At 33.1% G+C, this 19,500-nt stretch overlaps 2 protein-coding genes across 3 annotated transcripts; one reads left to right on the top strand and one right to left on the bottom strand.

The window, feature by feature from the left end:
• The first annotated feature begins 1,259 nt into the window (after positions 1–1,259).
• On the top strand, positions 1,260–17,633 carry LOC127125391 (valine--tRNA ligase, chloroplastic/mitochondrial 2). 2 transcript variants are annotated; one of them, XM_051054211.1, is made up of 27 exons: positions 1,260–1,629; positions 2,694–2,784; positions 3,328–3,454; positions 3,998–4,081; positions 5,008–5,102; positions 5,618–5,709; positions 5,965–6,018; positions 7,442–7,494; positions 7,588–7,655; positions 8,089–8,164; positions 8,854–8,937; positions 9,828–9,976; positions 10,061–10,178; positions 10,307–10,423; positions 10,927–11,147; positions 12,421–12,510; positions 13,072–13,183; positions 13,318–13,428; positions 13,535–13,672; positions 13,996–14,046; positions 14,123–14,235; positions 14,392–14,545; positions 15,550–15,654; positions 15,774–15,875; positions 16,200–16,272; positions 16,406–16,572; positions 16,941–17,633. In XM_051054211.1, exons 1-27 carry the CDS (start codon positions 1,470–1,472, stop codon positions 17,067–17,069), a joined length of 2,934 nt encoding a protein of 977 aa, XP_050910168.1. In that variant the 5' UTR covers positions 1,260–1,469; the 3' UTR covers positions 17,070–17,633. The 2 variants fall into 2 exon arrangements, with proteins under 2 accessions (XP_050910168.1, XP_050910169.1); XM_051054212.1 differs by lacking the exons at positions 1,260–1,629; positions 2,694–2,784 and having other exon boundaries at positions 5,618–5,701.
• Positions 17,634–17,797: 164 nt separating this feature from the next.
• On the bottom strand, positions 17,798–19,012 carry LOC127125417 (uncharacterized). Its single transcript, XM_051054213.1, has 3 exons — positions 18,618–19,012; positions 18,195–18,247; positions 17,798–18,047 (listed from the first exon to the last, which is right to left on the bottom strand). Exons 1-3 carry the CDS (start codon positions 18,889–18,891, stop codon positions 17,880–17,882), a joined length of 495 nt encoding a protein of 164 aa, XP_050910170.1. The 5' UTR covers positions 18,892–19,012; the 3' UTR covers positions 17,798–17,879.
• Between the last annotated feature and the right edge of the window lie 488 nt (positions 19,013–19,500).

Genomic DNA, 19,500 nt, shown 5'->3' with positions numbered 1-19,500 from the left:
CAAACATCGTACTTATACCTAAGAAAGAGGTAATGTGCGTATGTGTGTTGATTATCAAGACTTGAATAGGGCAAGCCCTAAAGATGATTTTCCTTAACCTCACATTGATGTGTTGATAGACAATACGACCCAATTTTCGGTATTCTTCTTCATGGATGGGTTCTCTGGGTATAATCAAATAAAAATGGCGCCCAAAGACATGGAGAAAACCACGTTCATTACCCCTTGGGGAACTTTTTGCTACAAGGTGATGTTGTTTGGCTTAAAGAATGTTGGTGCGACATATCAACATGCGATGGTTACTCTCTTTCGTGATATGATTCATAAGGAGATTGAAGTATATGTTGATGATATGATTGCAAAATCTCAAACTGAGGAAGAGCATTTGGTTCATCTTGAAAAATTGTTTGCACGATTGAGGAAGTTCAGGCTGAGACTAAATCCCAATAAGTGCACCTTCGAGGTAAGATCTGGCAAGCTGCTAGGTTTTATTATGAGCCAACGGGGCATTGAAGTCGATCCTGATAAAGTCAAAGCGATATAGAATATGCCAGCGCCGAGAAATGAGAAAGAGGTTCGTGGATTCATGGGGCGATTGAACTACATATCTAGATTCATATCTCACCTCACGACCACGTGCGAGCCAATATCAAATTACTCAGTAAAGATCAAGCAATCGAGTGGAACGATAAATGCCATAAAGTCCAAAAAGGAGAATGCTTAATAACGACGTAACAAAGCATCTGAGTTATAACATGTATACACTATTCTCCTACCAAACATGTAAACTTCCCCGTGAGTGTTGCACTAACCGTCCAAAATCAATATGACGACTGGTTACATCTCACCTCTTGTCATACACGTTCAATTGTCAACCCTTCTCCTATTTAAAGTGGAAAACACATCATTTTTGTAGATATTCAAACCATCTCTCATTCAAACACGACTTTCACTTTCATACTGACTTGAATATTAGAGTGTTAGTCTTATAGATCATCTATTTGTCCACCACATCGAAAACTCTGAACCATCACAGCATTCTATAAATCTATAGTTTCCGATCAACTATAATTCCAATACAAAACACTAATAAAATGATTGAAACTATCAAACCATAAATTGTTAAAGGTAAACTTTTTTATAAATATATTAAAACATACATTATTTAATATTCAATTCATTTTGGACGAAAATCAATTTTTATTCCCATATATAACCATATATAACCAAACATTCATGATTAAAAAAAAATGATAAAATGCTTATACACATTGTGGGGATAAAATTTGATTTCCCTCCCATTACCACTGTCTTTACTTCCTTAGCCGCATCTCACTCTCTCGAAACTACACAACTTACAGAACCACCTTCTTCCTCTTCTTCTTCTTCTTCTATCTCTTCAGTTGAGATTCCCGAAAACTAAAACTCCACTGAATGAAAACGCAAACGAACTAACTAACTAACCAACTATGTCTACAACGATACTCTCTCTTTCTTCTCCTCTATCCGTCTGTAACAAACTCAATCCTCTCCTCTTCTACACGCGCCGTCGCACCACCGTTTCTCTATCCTCTCGTTATCCCCGTTCTCGCTTCAACCGCTTCGCAACTTCAATTCGTCTTCTCACAGGTTCTCTCCGCTTTCCATTTCTTTCAATTCAACTCTCGTATTGTTCAATTCTCACCGTTTAGTTTAACACACGCTTACTTGTTTTTCGCATATGCAAATTTGAGTATCGGCTTGTGAGTGAGATTTCGCTTTTCAATAACCTAGGACTTGTTTGGATAGACGTTTTTGAATTTCGATGTTTTTCTGTTCAATTGTCACCATTTCAAACACTTCACTTCTTATATCTGCATAAAATAATTGAAGTGTTACTTTAAGAGTTGTGTTATGAGTTATGACATAGATTTGATATCAAATTGAATGGTTAAAGCTGTTTAAATATGTGCTTAATTATTACATTCTTGATTCTAGAGATGGTTAGTGAATATAACAAATTATTGGAACTCATGAACTATACTGAACACAATTAATTAACTGCAATTTTTGAACTGTATATTTGAATACAAATTGTGATTGATGAATATCGTGTATATATTTAAACATCTAAAAGTCATGTGTATTTGAACATAATTTGGATGGTTAATGAATATCGGTATATTTGAACACCTGAAAATTATGGTTAAAAACATTCAAAATCATGGTTTGTTGTGTTCAGTGGATAGTTAACAAGATGTGACACATTATTGTATGCATTAACCATCTATTGAATGTGGTTAACCACATATTTGAATTGTGTTAACTATTTAACTTAGCTATTCAATTTGATGTCAAATTTTTGTGTCAAATTATCATTTTGTAGTTTAATGCGGCGAGTTATTTTTATTTCTCTTCGTTTCTAGATAAAATTAGGGCTTTTTTTGATATACTTTTTCAAATTTAGTTTTTAGTTTTCTTTAATAATTACAATAATCACAAGTTGTGTTCAGCTATGACAAAATAAGAATCTGGATACTACACTCACATAGGGGTCGGTGTGGGGTACTATTACAAGTTAGTGCTATGTATGTTTTTGGTTTGAAAAATTTGTGCATAAATGATGAGAGTAATGTTTTTAGTGATGAAGTTATGAACTCGACAATATTTTGTTTGTTTTCCAGTAACTGTATTTTTTTTCTTCAATGTTTCAGTTGCTGCTGCATCAGAGAATAATGGTGTCTTCACTTCTCCTGAGATAGCAAAAACTTTTGACTTTGCTGCAGAAGAACGCATATATAATTGGTATGTTAGTTTTAATAAAAGTTAGTGTTGGCATTTGGTATTTCTCTTGCTCGTGTATTTTTGGTTCCATGTGATATGTGCTCTGTGGAAAGTGGCATATTTTCTCTGTTTTCACACTAGAGCTTTAGTAGTTCTTGATTAAATGAAATTAACTAAAGTGAATTGTTGAAGTGGGAAAATGGGGATTAATAGCTGAATGGGTGAAGAGTCATGAAGAATAAGAGTCAGATGCGTCGACAACATTCGTGGAGCATGTCAATGGCGTCTCAAGAGAGTATTTGAATTTGTTTATTTAATATTTTTAAAGAAATGATCTTTGATACTGCCCGGACACATATCGACGGGGTAAAAGTATTAAGGAATGTCGGTGCATCATAGGTTGCTGACAAGAAGGGAAAATTGATATAGCCTGTTTCTGTTTTGTGTTGTATTGATAAGTTTTGGATCATGGATTGGATGGGAATTTTGAACTCATAATTATGCTATTTTTGTATACTTTGTGTTGTTGTAAGTAACATTTTGATTATGGCTATTGGATGCTAGGTGGGAGTCTCAAGGGTATTTTAAACCGAACTTTGACCGGGGAAGTGATCCTTTTGTGATATCAATGCCACCTCCTAATGTTACCGGTTCTCTGCATATGGGGCATGCAATGTTTGTGACCCTTGAGGTTTTTCAAGTTTTTAATTATTTTTCTATTTCATGTATGTTATTACATATATATTTATGTATCTAGATGTCTGGATGTACTGTCATGAGGTGTAAATGTTTCTGAACGGAAAGGCAAGATGTATAGTGGTAGGGATATACCATTTAATTCATCATGCAGGCTTCTATTTGTAATATTTTCTGTATTTCTATAGTGCTCTTTTTTCACTTTTATTTTTCATAATATTTCCCAAGATAATTGTACCATTGGATTTTGTTGTGGTGCCTGTTTGATGTGATTTTTCTAAAATCATGAAATTTTGAGGCTAGTTGCTTGTTATTTATGTGCATATGATGTTTGGCATTGCATTGGCAAAATAAAATAGATCTTTCTTCCTTACCTAATGTTTCTTTCTGTCTGTTTGTCTGCCTAGTGATACTGTCTGCCTTTTTATGAAGTATCAACAATGTGATTTGTTAAGTGCTATCTAGATGTTAATGTTTTTGTTGAACTTTTACATTATTAAGATATATATTTTATTTATTAGCATGCTTTTCCATCCAGGATATTATGGTTAGGTACAACCGCATGAAGGGAAGACCAACACTTTGGCTTCCTGGGACTGATCATGCTGGTATTGCAACTCAGGTTTGTTAATTTCCAAAAACCCAAGACTTATATCAACTTTCATTACTTATTGAGAGGAAGCAAATTACTGGCTATATATATTGCTGACCTTAGTCTACACTAAGTGATCTTAATCTACACTAAGTGATCTTAATCTACACTAACTGTAACTAACTTCCTGAGTTAGTTACTGCTGTATAATCAGCAACTACAACATGCAGTCTACTCAAGTAGTATTACTTTAAGAGTGTTAGAAACATTAGGGAGCTCATGCATACTGAGTTTGTCCCTAAGGTGGAGAAAAAAACTATGTTATAGAACAAACCCTCTGATCCTAAGCGGGAACGCGCTGTACAATAAATGTACATTAGCTCATGTAATGTTAAGGTAGTGGATTGTGCGAGCAGGTAGCACCGGATTCTTAGACACAATGAAACAACACTCTGATTGTTACAATACAGTCTTGGAGGGAGGAAGGACACTAAAAGTTCTAAAAGTAAGGTCTGAATCCATAGTAAATCAGCAGTGGTAGCTGCTAAGCTCCTATTCAGCTTCAGTAGACCAAGAAGATTGGGACCAAGTTAGATGACTGCTCTAGAGGTAGACTTTCTATCATTTGGATCTGCAGCCCACTTTTTGCATCACAAAATGCAGTAAGAGAAAAGGGCGGGTCCAAGACAGCAGGCTTGTGCTTTGTCAATGCTTCAAGTCTAAAGGTTTTTGCATAGTTGGTCAAGTTAGAAATATATAATATAAAAAAATTTCACATGTCTTTCCGCAAGAGCTTAAGTTTTGGGATACTCAAATCATAGCAAATGGCTTTCTAGTCCCTTATTATGCATTTTCATTTTGTTTATGAGAATTGTATGCTTCTTGCACTTTCCCAGTTTATCTTTTCAGTTGAAGCTATTAGTTATCCACTCTCAATTTTGTTCTCCTTCTACCAGTTGGTTGTTGAAAGAATGCTAGCTTCTGAAGGAATCAAAAGGGTTGAAATGGGTAGAGATGAATTCACAAAAAAAGTGTGGCAGTGGAAAGAGAAGTATGTCTTCACATCTTTGTTTATCTTCCTGCCATCTAAGTTTTTGTTTTTCCACAGCCAATGGATTGCCCTTCTAAATTAGAAGGGGTTGAAGCTCACGATTCTTATTATTTATCTTAAATTTTAAAATTACAAGAGATTAGAATCCAGAATAAAGGAAAAGCTTAAATTTATAAATCTTATAAAGAAGATAAATAATAGAGGCTAAGAGCCACTATGAAAGTGATCCTTTGGTTTCCATTTTTGGCCCAAATCTAAAATATTCTCTCCAAAGTCTTTATGATATAACCTAATGTGCAATAGCCTAATGACAAAGGAATATTGGAAATTTATTGATTTTTTTGCAAATTTGTTTACATTCTTTTTAGGCTACATGAGTCATGGCTCATCTCGCGCTCTTCATCTTCAGATCATAAATATTTTCTATAATTAAATTATTATAGAGGTGCAAATTCTTCAGTGTCATTTTCTTAACTTCTCTCCTCCTTCCCATGAATTTTCTTTTCTTTATTCAGGTATGGTGGAACTATCACAAATCAGATCAAGAGACTTGGTGCTTCGTGTGATTGGTCTAGAGAGCACTTCACCCTTGATGAACAGCTAAGTCGTAAGATAGTTTTCTAGTAATTGGAACTTTACCTTGCCTAGAGAGCTTTTGGCCACATATTTGAAATGTTACAGTGATGCAAATAAGATAGTAAATATAGTTGGTACAGTTTTATATATTTGTATATGCCTTTCTTATTATTTTCCAAACTATTCCATGTATCTTACTTTGTCTCATCAATGTATATCCAGCATGATTATGTCTTAGCATTTACTTACTTGTGTAACATATACTGATGATTTGTAATTTCTGCAGAAGCTGTAGTTGAGGCATTTGTTAGGCTTCATGAGAAAGGCTTGATTTATCAAGGTATAGGCTTAGGTTACATACGTTCACTATGGTATATATATTTTATTTTTCACTAGACTTAGTTATAGTCTTCCGTATTGCTTGAAACTTTCTAAATCTTAGATTGAGTTTGATAGCTACGCTCAGTCAATTTTGTTCAAGGAATCAAGTGGAAAGCTCTGCTTTATAATGGAGTTTATGTTGATATGATATAACATATGTTTTAACCGTAAATGGTATCTATCAATGACAAGCCATTAACTAGTGCGTGAAAATGAATGTCCTATAACCATTGATTAGCACCAAGTGTTGGCTTTGAGTTGGTATATTACCTTGGTATTGGATGTACGAAATGGGCCTGCCCATGAGTCAGTGCCTTTATACATTTATTTAATGCAGTCCTATTGCTGAGTTGTGAGAAAGGTGGAGAAAATCTTTGGCATTATAGAAAGTATTCGCTATTGCATGGAAGAATTTATGGTGAGTGCAATTTTCCCAAGCATGCTGCTGCACAAAAATCCAGAGAAGTTTTATTAGAGGATGATATGTTACAGTGCAGTAGCACACCGTGTTAAAAGGTGTCCAAATTGCATGGCACATCTATGTTTCCTTTCTACAAACCCATTTTGATTATGGGTATAGAGAGATACTACGTGATGAAGACAACCAGTATCAGGGAGCAATTTATAGAACATGTGAATCTGCCTCCCCAAACTGTTTGAAGAGGTTTAGGCCGAGTGTTGTACTGACATTTTACCAGTATTAAATTGCAGTGCTATATTGCTACTGTGTAGTGTATTTTCCTGAGCTCAATATGAAAACTGCTACGCATTGCAAGTTTTCCTACAAGGAGTTAAGAGCAATATTAACGACTGCTATAGTGTTTGTTTGCAGTTATATCAGATGTCATGGCCATAATGAGAAACATGTAATTTTTAGATTTAAAAAATAAAGGAGAACGTATATATTTTTGGATTGTATCTTTTTGTTTTTTCTTTTACTATTACTAAAAACATATCAATAACAATAAACTAAAAATGTACTGCAATAAATAAAACTCATGAAAGATATGATAATTCATAAACTTGAAGACAGTGCCAAAAGCTTCATGGCATAGTTTCACTTGTACTTAAGTTGCCGTTAAGTTCAAGTAACTGCAAATTAATAAAACTAACAAACATAAATTAAACAATGTACTTGTGCTCTTGCTTTTATCTGAGAGGAGTCGATGAACTGAGGAAAATCACTGCTTGAACTAGGAGGAAAAATATGGGAGAATAACATGCCGTAGACAAAAGATGGGCACAAGAGGGAATGAGTGAAAATAAAATAATAACCCAAAATGGAGGAGATAAATGTTGAATTTTGCAGAGACACGCATGTTATATTCATACTTCATATATTATATAGTGGTGTATGTAACACTGTCTTCCGTGTGCTTTAGGTTCTTATATGGTAAACTGGTCACCAACTCTACAGACTGCTGTTTCTGACTTGGTAAGCAGATTTTCATTTTGATTGTACTCTTGTTACTCTACTTAATTCATATATTCTTGGATGTTTTCATTGAACCTTTTCTTTTATGCTTAGGAAGTCGAGTATTCAGAAGAATCTGGATATCTGTATCATATTAGATATCGCGTTGCTGGAGGTTCAAGGTACATGGTGGATGTGTTCTAAATTATTCAGTGTTTCTATATATTTTTTCTCAGAAGCATATCATCTGAAGCAACCTTTAAGCTCATGTTTTGATTATATTTTTATGTTATAAATTTAATTTAATTTGACCAACATTTGAATTGAACTTTCTGTTATTTTGTTTGGAGGGACAGATTTTGCCTTTACCTAAAAGTACATCTGAAATAACTTAACTTGGAATAGAAAGTTGTGATCTATGTTGTCTGACCTTTTTAGTGTTATCATCTTTCATTTTGAATTTGATTCTTTATGTTGATTTTCCACACTTTCTTACTTTAGAATGAGTTTTTCTTCTTTCTAAGGCCGTGCCTTTTGTTTTTCAATTAATATTTTTTGAATCAAGGTTTTCAATTTCTATTAGCATTTAAATTTTTATGATTACTCATTTTATAGGAATGACTGGCTGACCGTAGCTACGACACGTCCAGAGACTCTATTTGGTGATGTGGCACTGGCAGTTAATCCAGAGGTAGGATAGAATCCCCGTCTTTGTAAAGTCTCTGGATAGAATTGAATACACATTAAGTGGAAATTATACTGTGTTGCCAATTGGTTATTGAAATCCATTTACTTGGCCTGCTTCCACAGCATGTGGAACATAATTGAACATTTATATTGCTCAGCCCTCTGTAAGAAAATAAACATCAAACAAACTATTTTCAACCATCTTTTTTATTTATGTACTTAAATTTTATTTTTTACAATACTGGGTAGCATAATATTTCCTGTTATTGTTATCTTTGTTTTTTTTTTCAGTATCAAGTTTTAGTATATTAACTTATTCCACAAATGGTTGGGATTAACCAAACCAAAAAATGTATTATCATGAGTTTCTCATATAGCCAGAACACTTGCGAATGCTAATTTCCTTGGAATTAATTGTATTGAAGTTCTAGCATTAGCCATTGCATGATTTATGCATAACTAGTTGGAAACATATACAACTAGTTGGCTTGACTTCAGTACCTTTATATATATATATATATATATATATATATATATATATATATATATATATATATATATATATATATATATATATATATATATATATATATATATATATATGCTGAGATTATGTTATTGAGTTCCAAGAGAGCTCAGAAAAATATCGTTGAAAACGATGACCAATATTTTTTATTATTTGCTGAATTGTAGGATGATCGTTATTCCAAGTATATTGGTCAGATGGCAATTGTGCCTCAGACATTTGGCCGTCATGTTCCTATAATTTCTGACAAGGTATACAAGTTTCAATTCATTCAACTGGTTTATATTTGAGTTATTATTGTAGTGCTTGAATACATATTATTTACATGGATTTCATGATCTCTTGTAGTATCATCATAATAAAAGTATCTATATGAAAATTTGAAGTGGATAATATATTCATTTGTTTGAGTTATTTTCTATGTCTTGTTGTGATGTTTTACCCCATGGGCATTTTTATGGAATCCTAGGTGTTCGAAGGATTTATTGTGTTGTATTCTGTATATTCGTTTTGCCCTTTTCACACGTATTAAGAAATGTAATCATTATTGTATGAAAAAGAGAAATTATGAATGATTTTACAAAACTGTCCTTCACCAATGGTATTGAAAAGATAAATTTAAAAAATTGAAAGAGAGAATGATAAATGCTTGAAGGTACAATTGATAAAATGTCATTAATGATTCATTGGTATTGTAAAACAACTTATAATTTGATAGTACAATTTTTTCCCAAAATAAAAAACGGAGGGAGTAATTTTTTAATATTTTGAGGGAGGGTCACTTATCCTCCTATTTTTGTAATATTACTTTCTTCCTAAGAAATAAATTCAACAACCAATAACATTTTCCCCACCAAGCTGGCCAGTTATATGAATGGAATGATGTCAAGTACAAACAACATTTCTAGACTTGTGAATCAAGTCAAATACAAATTAAAACAAGTACGGTGCCAGATAGCACTGATCTTTTTATGTGCTCCTTTCTAGCTTCTTCTGTTTGTAGCAATAATATTTCCTTGTTACCAGTTTTCATACATTCTTGGTGTCTCATCTTTTTAATCTAATAATTTTGCCAAATTTACTTGACAATGCTAATGTTGGAGATTGATTGGTTAATATTGATTGGTGTTGTGTGTCACAGCATGTTGATAAAGAGTTTGGAACTGGAGTTTTAAAAATTAGTCCAGGACACGATCATAATGACTATCTACTTGCTCGAAAGCTAGGTCTTCCAATACTCAATGTGATGAATAAGGATGGCACACTAAATGAAGTTGCTGGCTTGTACAGGTATTCGTAGGAATTTTTTATTTAGTTGTTGAAGATTTAATATATATTGTTAGGCTAATACATGAAGCTAATATCCAATATCAGTGGCCTTGATCGATTTGAAGCCAGAAAGAAACTGTGGGCAGAACTTGAGGAGACAGGGTTAGCTGTGAAAAAGGAACCACACACTTTACGAGTTCCCAGATCTCAGCGTGGTGGAGAAGTGAGACAGCATTTTCTTAGTTAAATTTAAAAATTATGACTCGGGCATTACATTCTGTCTGACTTTTGAATTATGAGTTGGCATCACTTTAATCTCACTTGGATGTTTTCTTCATTTTACTATCATAGATAATAGAGCCACTTGTTAGTAAACAGTGGTTTGTAAGTATGGAGCCTCTTGCTGAGAAAGCCCTTCAAGCAGTTGAAAAAGGAGAGTTGAAAATAATTCCGGAAAGGTTTGAGAAGGTTTGTCCTCTCTTCTATACTTTTCCCATTCCCACTTCTTCTCTTTAGCTTTCCCTACCAAGTTTTCATTGCGATGTGACAGATCTAAAACTAGAAAAGGAATTATAGGTTATGGATTTGATACAAACTACCCAACCATGCCTGTCGGGGATCTATTCTCTTGACAATCTTTTTTGTTTATATTTCTCCAACTTCTGTTCTTCTCTCTATACTTTCCACTTGCCTGCCTTTATTATCAATGATGGTCCTACTTAACACTTATTATTCTGTTTCCTTGCACAAATCTTTTCCTCTTTAATTTCCTTTATTAGGACAGATTCGTGGTGTAGCTATCATAGGAAAGTAGTAATAAGGATTAGTCTATTTATATGTAAATTCTTATTCTACATTTATGCTTCAGAAAATAATGTTCAGTAAAATTACTTTTCTGGCATTATTTTTTCATGGTACGAAGTCTTAGGTTATGCTTTACCCTTACCTTATATACTTTATGCTCACGGCAGATTTACAACCATTGGCTATCAAACATTAAGGATTGGTGTATTAGCAGACAACTATGGTGGGGACACCGGATACCTGTTTGGTACATTGTTGGAAAAGACAAAGAAGAGGACTATATAGTTGCTAGGAATGCTGATGAAGCACTTGGAAAAGCCCACAAAAAATATGGAAAGGATGTAGAAATATATCAGGATCCGGATGTTCTTGACACTTGGTTTTCAAGGTATTTTATATTTGATATATCTCTTTATTTGGAATGTATTATATGAGCATAGCATCTTGTAAAATAGTAGAAATGAAAATGATGTCATAAGACCAAATAGTATTCTTTAACATGCATCTTTTCTAGCTGATGCTGGTCATTTACTATTTGTGCAAGAAAGGGCACTCAGCAGATAGTTTAGGCATACATTAAGCAGTATGTATATATAGTGTGCGAGTATGGACTGAATGTAAAACATGAAATAGTAAATATATATACTACTAGAGCTGCTGTGTCTTATGCTGGCTATATTAACACACTGTTTTTCTTTTCCTCATTGTTCTAGTTATCTTTTTACCTTCTAAATACATGGAATTGTATACCTAACCCATCTAATGAGTAATGACACAAGTTAGGTAATTAAGTCAACAAAGCCATCTCTTTTAAATTCGTGTTCTTTACCTGTTGGTTGTCTCTTTACTAGCTCTACCTTAGCTTGTTATTTCATATGCAAAGATTGTTAATCTTTTAAAAAATGTTTTAGATTGGGTTTCTAAACAAATGTTAATGGTGCCTTCTGTCCATCGGTTTCCTCTTTTATCTTTGTTATTTTGTATCTCTATCTTGTAGAGGATTATTATCCTCCAATTTTATTCATCTCAACTAATTTATCCCTTTGTAAAAATAAAAAAAAAAGAAATGTGTTTGAGAAATGCCTTTGAACTATGTATCCAAGTGATCTGTCCATAACTTGACTTCGACATATTTTTTTAAATGAGAATATAGATGAAAAAAAAACTAATTGTTTTGAATTTTTATACTTTATCGTTTTGGATCTGTCAAGATATTTAGGAAGCATGCTGTTTGAGATAGTGGCATTTCTAACTCTAATAAACAAATATGTAAACTTAATATTTTGGTGTTTGAAATTTTGCGCTTATAATAATTTTCATATAACTAGCGTTTTCAAATGCCCATGGATGATTTGCTCATTGTGTTTTGTAATGAGGTTATATTTTCTAACCAAGTAATCTTGCACGTCATTACATAGGTAGATCAGTTATAATTAAGCTGCTCAAATATTTTGTTAAAATATTATGTATAAATTTTTTTGGCAAATGTTAAAATTGTTAAAGTAATTTATCTTTTTTCAAACATTTATGCGTAATAAACAGATTCAGAAGCCTGATGTTGGTATTTTCATTTCTGAAACCTGATCTACGCTGCATGTTTAATTTTCTTTTACTCCTGTTAATTTTATGGACTAACTATAGACTCCTACATTTTTTATCAGTGCACTTTGGCCTTTTAGTACGCTTGGATGGCCAGATTTGTCTGCTGAGGATTTTAAGAGGTTCTATCCAACTACAATGCTTGAAACTGGGTATGTGGTTACTTGCATGTTTTTTTTTTTCATTGTAGTTAATAATTTTTCATTATGATTACAAAATATGAATTTGTTTTAATTTTGGTTTTTGTTTCCAAAAGTTTTTTCTCTCTGAAGAGCTTATATATAAAGTATTGCTCATATATAAAGTGTAGTTTATATATTTTATTTAGGAAAATGCTAATGAGTGTCTTTAGGGCATTGGTTAAGAAAACAAATATAGCAATGTTGTGTTGGAAAATGTTGTATTCAACTTTTTAAAAGTTTCAAAATTGTCGTTTCCAATACAAAGCTTCTATTTTTGGCTTCCTTAACCAGTGCCTCTAAGGCACTTGCACTTGTTAGCGTGACTTTTATTTATATGAGAAGGCTTTCTTAACTATTTCTACCATTTGTTCCATGTGAGTAGTGAATGTGATTGCTTATGTAAGATATGCTTGTATTTTATCTATTGTAGCCTTGTGTTAGTATTGGTTTCATTCATATTTATTTCATATTCTAATCCATTTTCTTTTGTGAACATTCTCCCAATTTATGTTGCGTTATATCTTTTGACAGGCATGACATATTGTTCTTTTGGGTGGCAAGAATGGTGATGATGGGGATTGAATTCACAGGGAAAGCTCCATTTTCTTATATTTATTTGCATGGACTCATCAGGGATTCACAGGTGACTTCACTTTTGATATGCATTTTAAAATTATCACGGTGTTAGCTTGATTGTTTTCCTCTCTTTTATGAGTGTGGTAGATAAATTTATGCCATGTTTGTAGGCTGACTATGTAACCACTCTATTATTTTCAGGGGAGAAAAATGTCCAAAACATTAGGAAATGTAATCGATCCCCTTGATACTATCAAAGAATTTGGGACAGATGCTTTACGGTTCACAGTAGCTTTAGGAACAGCTGGCCAGGTTTCTCTTACTGTGTTCAAAAAATGGATTCTTTTTTATCCAATGAGGAAGTTGATTATGTTATTAAAGATAGTGGTGTGATTTTTAATAATTTTTTTAATTTCAGGACCTTAATTTGTCCACTGAGCGGTTGACCTCCAACAAGGCCTTCACAAACAAATTGTGGAATGCTGGCAAATTTGTATTGCAGAACTTGCCTAAGGAGGGTGATATATTGGCTTGGGAGAATATACTCTCTTATAAGGTCAGATGCAACTAGCTTTCAAGAGCTAGAATGGTAAATTTTTCTCTGTTTTTTGAATAACACATGTTTGCAAATTGCAATGATGACAGGTTAACTCTTTGTGAAAAAAAAAAAGTTTTATTCTTTTCTTTTGATAAAAGACAAGATTCATTAAGATAAAAGAAAAACAAAATTACAGAGAACAGAGGATAAGGAATACTTTTCTCAGCTAAAACACAAACTTAGTTGATACTGCTCCTTCTGTTCATTTTAGTTCAGCATATGTTTAGCTCATACTAGTCTAACTTTTTCTCTAAACTAATACTTTTAATTTACTGTCTCAGTTTGACACTGGAGACTCTGTACTTAATCTTCCTTTACCAGAGCGTTGGGTGGTAAGGAAATTTGTTTTAACATTTTCTTGTGTCACTATTTGGACATGTGTGTGATAATCTTACTTCCACTTTTCAGATTTCAAAACTTCACTTGCTTATTGAATCTGTCAGTGCAAGCTATGATAAATTTTTCTTTGGAGAAGTGGGAAGAGAAACATATGATTTCTTTTGGGCTGATTTTGCTGATTGGTATGTTGTTTTACACTGGTGCTATTTTATTCTATCTCCCAATTTGATAGTTATTTTTAACACATCCGCAAGCATTTCCATATGATTTGACTGTAGGTTTTTCTTTGCCTTCATTGTGAGTAATAGTCTGCATCTTTTCATTTCCTTGCTCTTAAGGTACATTGAGGCTAGTAAAGGGCGGCTTTACAACTCTGGAAATGATGGAAACTCCGTTACTTTTATGGCACAAGCTGTTTTATTGTATACTTTTGAGAACATACTCAAAGTGCTGCATCCTTTCATGCCATTTGTAACAGAGGAGCTATGGCAGGTAAATATGACACGGTCTATTTAGTACAGTACTAACAAATCTATTGGAATTCTATAAAACTGATGGGAAGACAACTAAGGTAAGGGTATCATGGGCAAATCCAAGATGTGGAGGGTTTGTAAAAGGGAGGCTAAGAAAACTGGCAAAATTTCCAGTGAGGTGTTTAAGTAATTAGTAAGGTGTCTAAGTTGTAGGAATACTTTATCAGTGATATATAATAAAATATTTTCTGAATAATATCTTCTTAGTTAAGATATTCTCGTAATAATATCTCCTTAGTATTATATAAGAATAAATTTTAGAGTCTGAAAGGCTATGATGAAATTATTTCTATTAGAGCTAGAGAATATATATTTCCTCTTCTACTGTCATCCTTACTCAATCAATAATACATATTTTCTATCAAATTCTCTTCATCTATACTTCTCGCCGTGCATTCTCTGTTTGTGATCCCCCAGCTACATTGGTTTCTATCAAAAACCATCTATATCTTCACTAGGATAGAAAACCCTGATTTTTCTCTTTCAACACATCCTCTGGCAGTGTTTTTCTCAGTGGTCACACAATGCAATTGTGTGTCCTCTTGTCTGTGCTTTGTAAATGCGATTTTTTTTTGGGTTTGTGAATGCGTTATATATAAAACCCTTCTCGTGCTTTCACTTAATACATTGAGTTTTAGGATTGGTTGTTCATGAATCATTATATAGTATCAAGGCTTGATGACCATATGGTCTAGAGGTTGAACCTTGTTACCCCCATTATTATAAATGAAAGACGTTAAATTTCAGTGCAAACTATGGGAGTTTGAACCTTGTTTCTCCCATACCGAAGCCTTCCTTTTTGAAGGTATGGATAGGAGATAAAACCATTTATGTACCTAAAGCAGTGCCAGCTGAAAAATGCAAAACCCTAATTTCTCAAATATTCCTTTTCTAAAATCATACATAACTTGAACAATATAATGCAGGTTTGTTAAAGTTTCAATTTCTTTGTTTTGTCAACAGGCACTCCCTAACCGGAAGCATGCCCTTATTGTAACACCTTGGCCAGAAACCCAACTTCCAAGATGTACCAGCTCTATAAAAAAGTTTGAAAATTTGCAAACTTTGGTGTGTTTATCCCCTAGTACTTTTCTCTCGTCCCATTTACACAACTTCTTAACATGATTTATTTACAGGAACTGTACTGATGTAATGGTACCATGACATCTTATTTTTTAATGTCTTAGGTTAGAGCTATCAGAAATACTCGGGCAGAATATTCAGTTGAGCCTGCAAAGCGAATATCAGCATCCGTGGTTGCAAGCAATGAAGTTATTGAATATATTGCTGTAAGTGTGGTTTACTCCTCATTTCTCAGGGCCCTGATCATCAGGAGAAAGGAATTTCCGCCTTTCTTTGTATTGCAATTTTTTAAACCCTATCTTAAGTCTGATTTTTGCTTTTTCAAGTATAACCTCTACGGAGTATTCTTTTTTTTTTTTACCTTGCTGCTCAGAACATAACTTGCCTGGTTATTAGATGAGTGAGGAGTCAATTGATTTCTAAGCAATAAAGGAACTGTGAGCCTTATGATGGAAGTCTTACACTTCCTCTTATGCTTTTACTCTTGGGTTATAGTAAGTAATGTTATGCTGCATCATGTGCTTCTTCAGGAAGAAAAAGAGGTTTTGGCACTTCTCTCTCGGCTGGATTTACAAAATCTGCATTTCATGAATTCTTCCCCAGGTATGCTTTCTGCTACACTCTGTACTCCCTGGGTTAAGACTGAAATTATGTTTCTGTTTTATGTGTTTCTCATGTAAGTTGTTAACTGGTCACCGAATCATTTATTTGGTGGATGTCATGTAATATCCTTCAGGAAATGCTGATCAATCAGTTCATCTTGTGGCTGGTGAAGGACTAGAGGCATATCTCCCTTTGGCCGATATGGTTGATATTTCTGCAGAAGTTCAACGTCTATCAAAGCGCCTTGTGAAGATGCAGAAGGAGTATGATGGAATGCTAGCTAAACTCAATTCTCCAAAAGTATGGAATAGTATATCTTACCTTCTACACTTTATAGATGTGAACAATATTTTCCTTGTTTCATGGTCCGTATATGCTGTTTAGCTATCAATATCAGTTTGTGAAGCCATTTCAATGGATAAATGGTTAAATCTAGATGCAAGCCACTTGTTTGCATTTCGAGGGAATCTAGACGTCCCAAAGCCCCGGGATACCACTTTTGTCACCTTTTTTCACACTCTGATTCATGATTGTAATAGTTAGAAAGATGTTAGTTACTGCATGTTGCCTGTCTATATTTTGGCATTGTAATAGTCTTATGGAGATTATGTCTTGAATTATGCACCAGAGTAGTCTGTGCCCATAACATTGGCTAAAACTTTCTGCAGTTTGTAGAAAAAGCCCCAGAAGAGGTGGTCCGTGCAGTGCGAGAAAAAGCAACAGAAGCCGAAGAAAAGATCACTTTAACCAAAAACCGCCTTGAATTTCTGAACTCTAATGTTTTAGTTTCAAAATAGGTCCATCCAGAGTTGCTATTTAACTACCCATTCCAGCTACATCAAATGTTGTGACCGGCTGTGGTTAATAACATAATAGCATCTGTTGCAGTAAATGCCCATTGCGGATCTGCAAAATTAATCGCAACTCTTCTGCTGTGTATCATCATCACAAGAAGAATACCTACAGATTTGTCAAAATGCCGGTTGCTCCAGGCCATTGTATCTACCATACCATCTTACTTGTGTTACAAAATAACAAGAGACATAATGTTGTTAAGAGGGACAAACGGGAAGTCTTCACAGGGAGCTGTACCTCTCAGATGGACTGTTTATCAATGTGTATTAGATTACTTGAGTTAGGTATTTCTAATTTTATTCTGCCGATTTTTATGGATGTAAAGTTGGGTATTGCTAACTTTATTCTGCAGAAGTTTTCCCAATAATATCCCCTTTGCCTAAATTATTTTTCTTGTGACGAACCGACACTGTAATGGACCATAATATTTGATTAAAATCAGGTGCTCGAAAGCACCAAGGCAATCACTGATGACTATGTATCTGAAGTGAGCTATTTTTCCTTCAGTTAACTTTTTACTTGAATTAAATTTACTGAAACAATTCAGTTAAAATTAATTTTTGTTACCACAAATAAACCACTGAATGTTAAGTGCAGCTTAAATTGGAAAAAAATCTTCAATTGGTTTTTTATTATTTACCACATGGTTCTATGATTGAGTTACGGTTCATTAACAAAAGCAAAAGGCTATAAAATTAAGTCATTTATTCAATTCATACATTTAAGTTACAAACATAAAAGTGAAAAATGAATTATATAAATGACTGAACAAACAATATCAATGCAGGAAGATTATCAAGAAACAAAGTAAAAATTGCACCAAGAACAAAAATCAAAATAAAAGCAAATATTATTTTAACGATATATACTGAGCCTATTGGGTTAGGTTCTCTGCTTTCACCACCTGGGACATTTGAAACCTGAAGAAAAAGAAAGTCAACAAATAAAGTTTTAGTTAATTATTCCTAAGTCAAAACAACATATAAAAAACGTCTACAAAATAAATAGTTGAAGTGAAAAAGGGTGCAAAGTCATGATTTTTACTTTTAATCTAAAAATAAACTTACATGTTCTAATGTTTGCTTTGCCACTCCTTGAATAGGTCCTTTTCTTTGTTCTTCTGCATTCAACAATGGAGAAATTCTCAATTATTAATACATTTTTTTAAATTGGTAATTTTAAATATCAATAATTTATTTAAACGAATCGTGGACCAACAATTTACCCTAGCTGACGACCTGAATATAGTTTTTAAAATACCGTTTTATTTAAAATATTTATGAATTTTTATTATTAAAAGGATCATTCATGAACTATTTAAGAATCATATTAAAAAAAAAAAATCTATTAATTAAAGTATATTTAGGAATATCATTTTTAATAGAGTTAAAGTAATTTTAATGATATTTTTTATGCTTTTCTCATGTAAAAAAAAAAGTAAAAGTAATTTAAAAAATGAAAGAAAAAAATTGAATGAGGGAGAGAATTACCCGAAGAAAGAACGGTTTGAAGCTTCCAATCTTCACCAAAATTGGAAAGAATTGCGTTTGGTCCAAAAGCAACTGCTTCTTCTTCTTCGCCATCTTTCACAGCTTCTATGTGCGTTACCAATGGAACTGTTCCTTTCAGTTTCCGATTTATCAGCGCCACCGCGAATCCTGCATCGGTGCCCGGAGCGAACCGTAGGATCTTGCCGGAGGTTATGCAGTTAACCTCTAGGTACTGCGGTGGCGGAGGCGGCGGTGGTGAATCTACTTCAGCCATCGCGATTTGACTTTGATTGGATGTAGTTTGCGTGCAGCAAGAGAAAATTTTGTCTTGTTGTCAGAGTCCAAAGATTTAGGATCCTCAAATAATTCTGTTTCTCTCTCTCTTTTAAATCTTTTATAATTTACACTTATTTAAAAAATATTCTACTTAATTATAAAAATCTCTAACAAAAATCATACTATATTAAGAAAATTACTGAAATCACAAATTTATCAGAATGTGTTAGTTTTATATAATTATGTCTATACTTATTAATATTGTAAGAGAGAAAATATACTCCCTCCGCCCTTATAAGTAAAATTCTTCTAATTTTCTTTTGTCTTAAATATAAGCAAATATATAAGTAAATGTCAACAAATCTAGATATATTTAATATCTTTATTTCAAAAATATCCTTGCATTAATTACTTTATTGTTACTAAAAGATAATTTAATTGAGGGTATACTAGTAATTATGTTGTCTCTCTTGTATAAAATCAAAAAATTTAAATGCACTTAAATATATTCTTTAATAAATTTAAAACTTGTCTTTTTTATTTATAAATCATACCGAAATAATACTTATATTTTTAATAATAAATGAAGTTCGAATATTTTTGTTAA

The sequence above is a fragment of the Lathyrus oleraceus genome, chromosome 1 (assembly GCF_024323335.1).
Source record: "Lathyrus oleraceus cultivar Zhongwan6 chromosome 1, CAAS_Psat_ZW6_1.0, whole genome shotgun sequence".
Taxonomy (NCBI): domain Eukaryota; kingdom Viridiplantae; phylum Streptophyta; class Magnoliopsida; order Fabales; family Fabaceae; genus Lathyrus; species Lathyrus oleraceus.
The sequence above is the reverse complement of the archived record's forward strand: the minus strand, read 5'-3'. Positions and strand labels throughout refer to the sequence as shown.

Bases quoted from the DNA above. Each gene is read 5' to 3' on its own strand.
- LOC127125391 (XM_051054211.1), top strand. From the start codon at position 1,470: ATGTCTACAACGATACTCTCTCTTTCTTCTCCTCTATCCGTCTGTAAC. The intron at 8,165-8,853 runs GTAGGATAGAAT...GCTGAATTGTAG, and splicing joins CACTGGCAGTTAATCCAGAG to GATGATCGTTATTCCAAGTA. The intron at 16,573-16,940 runs GTATGGAATAGT...AACTTTCTGCAG, and splicing joins CTAAACTCAATTCTCCAAAA to TTTGTAGAAAAAGCCCCAGA.
- LOC127125417 (XM_051054213.1), bottom strand. From the start codon at position 18,891: ATGGCTGAAGTAGATTCACCACCGCCGCCTCCGCCACCGCAGTACCTA. The intron at 18,248-18,617 runs GTAATTCTCTCC...TGTTGAATGCAG, and splicing joins TCAAACCGTTCTTTCTTCGG to AAGAACAAAGAAAAGGACCT. The intron at 18,048-18,194 runs GTAAGTTTATTT...CTTTTTCTTCAG, and splicing joins CAAAGCAAACATTAGAACAT to GTTTCAAATGTCCCAGGTGG.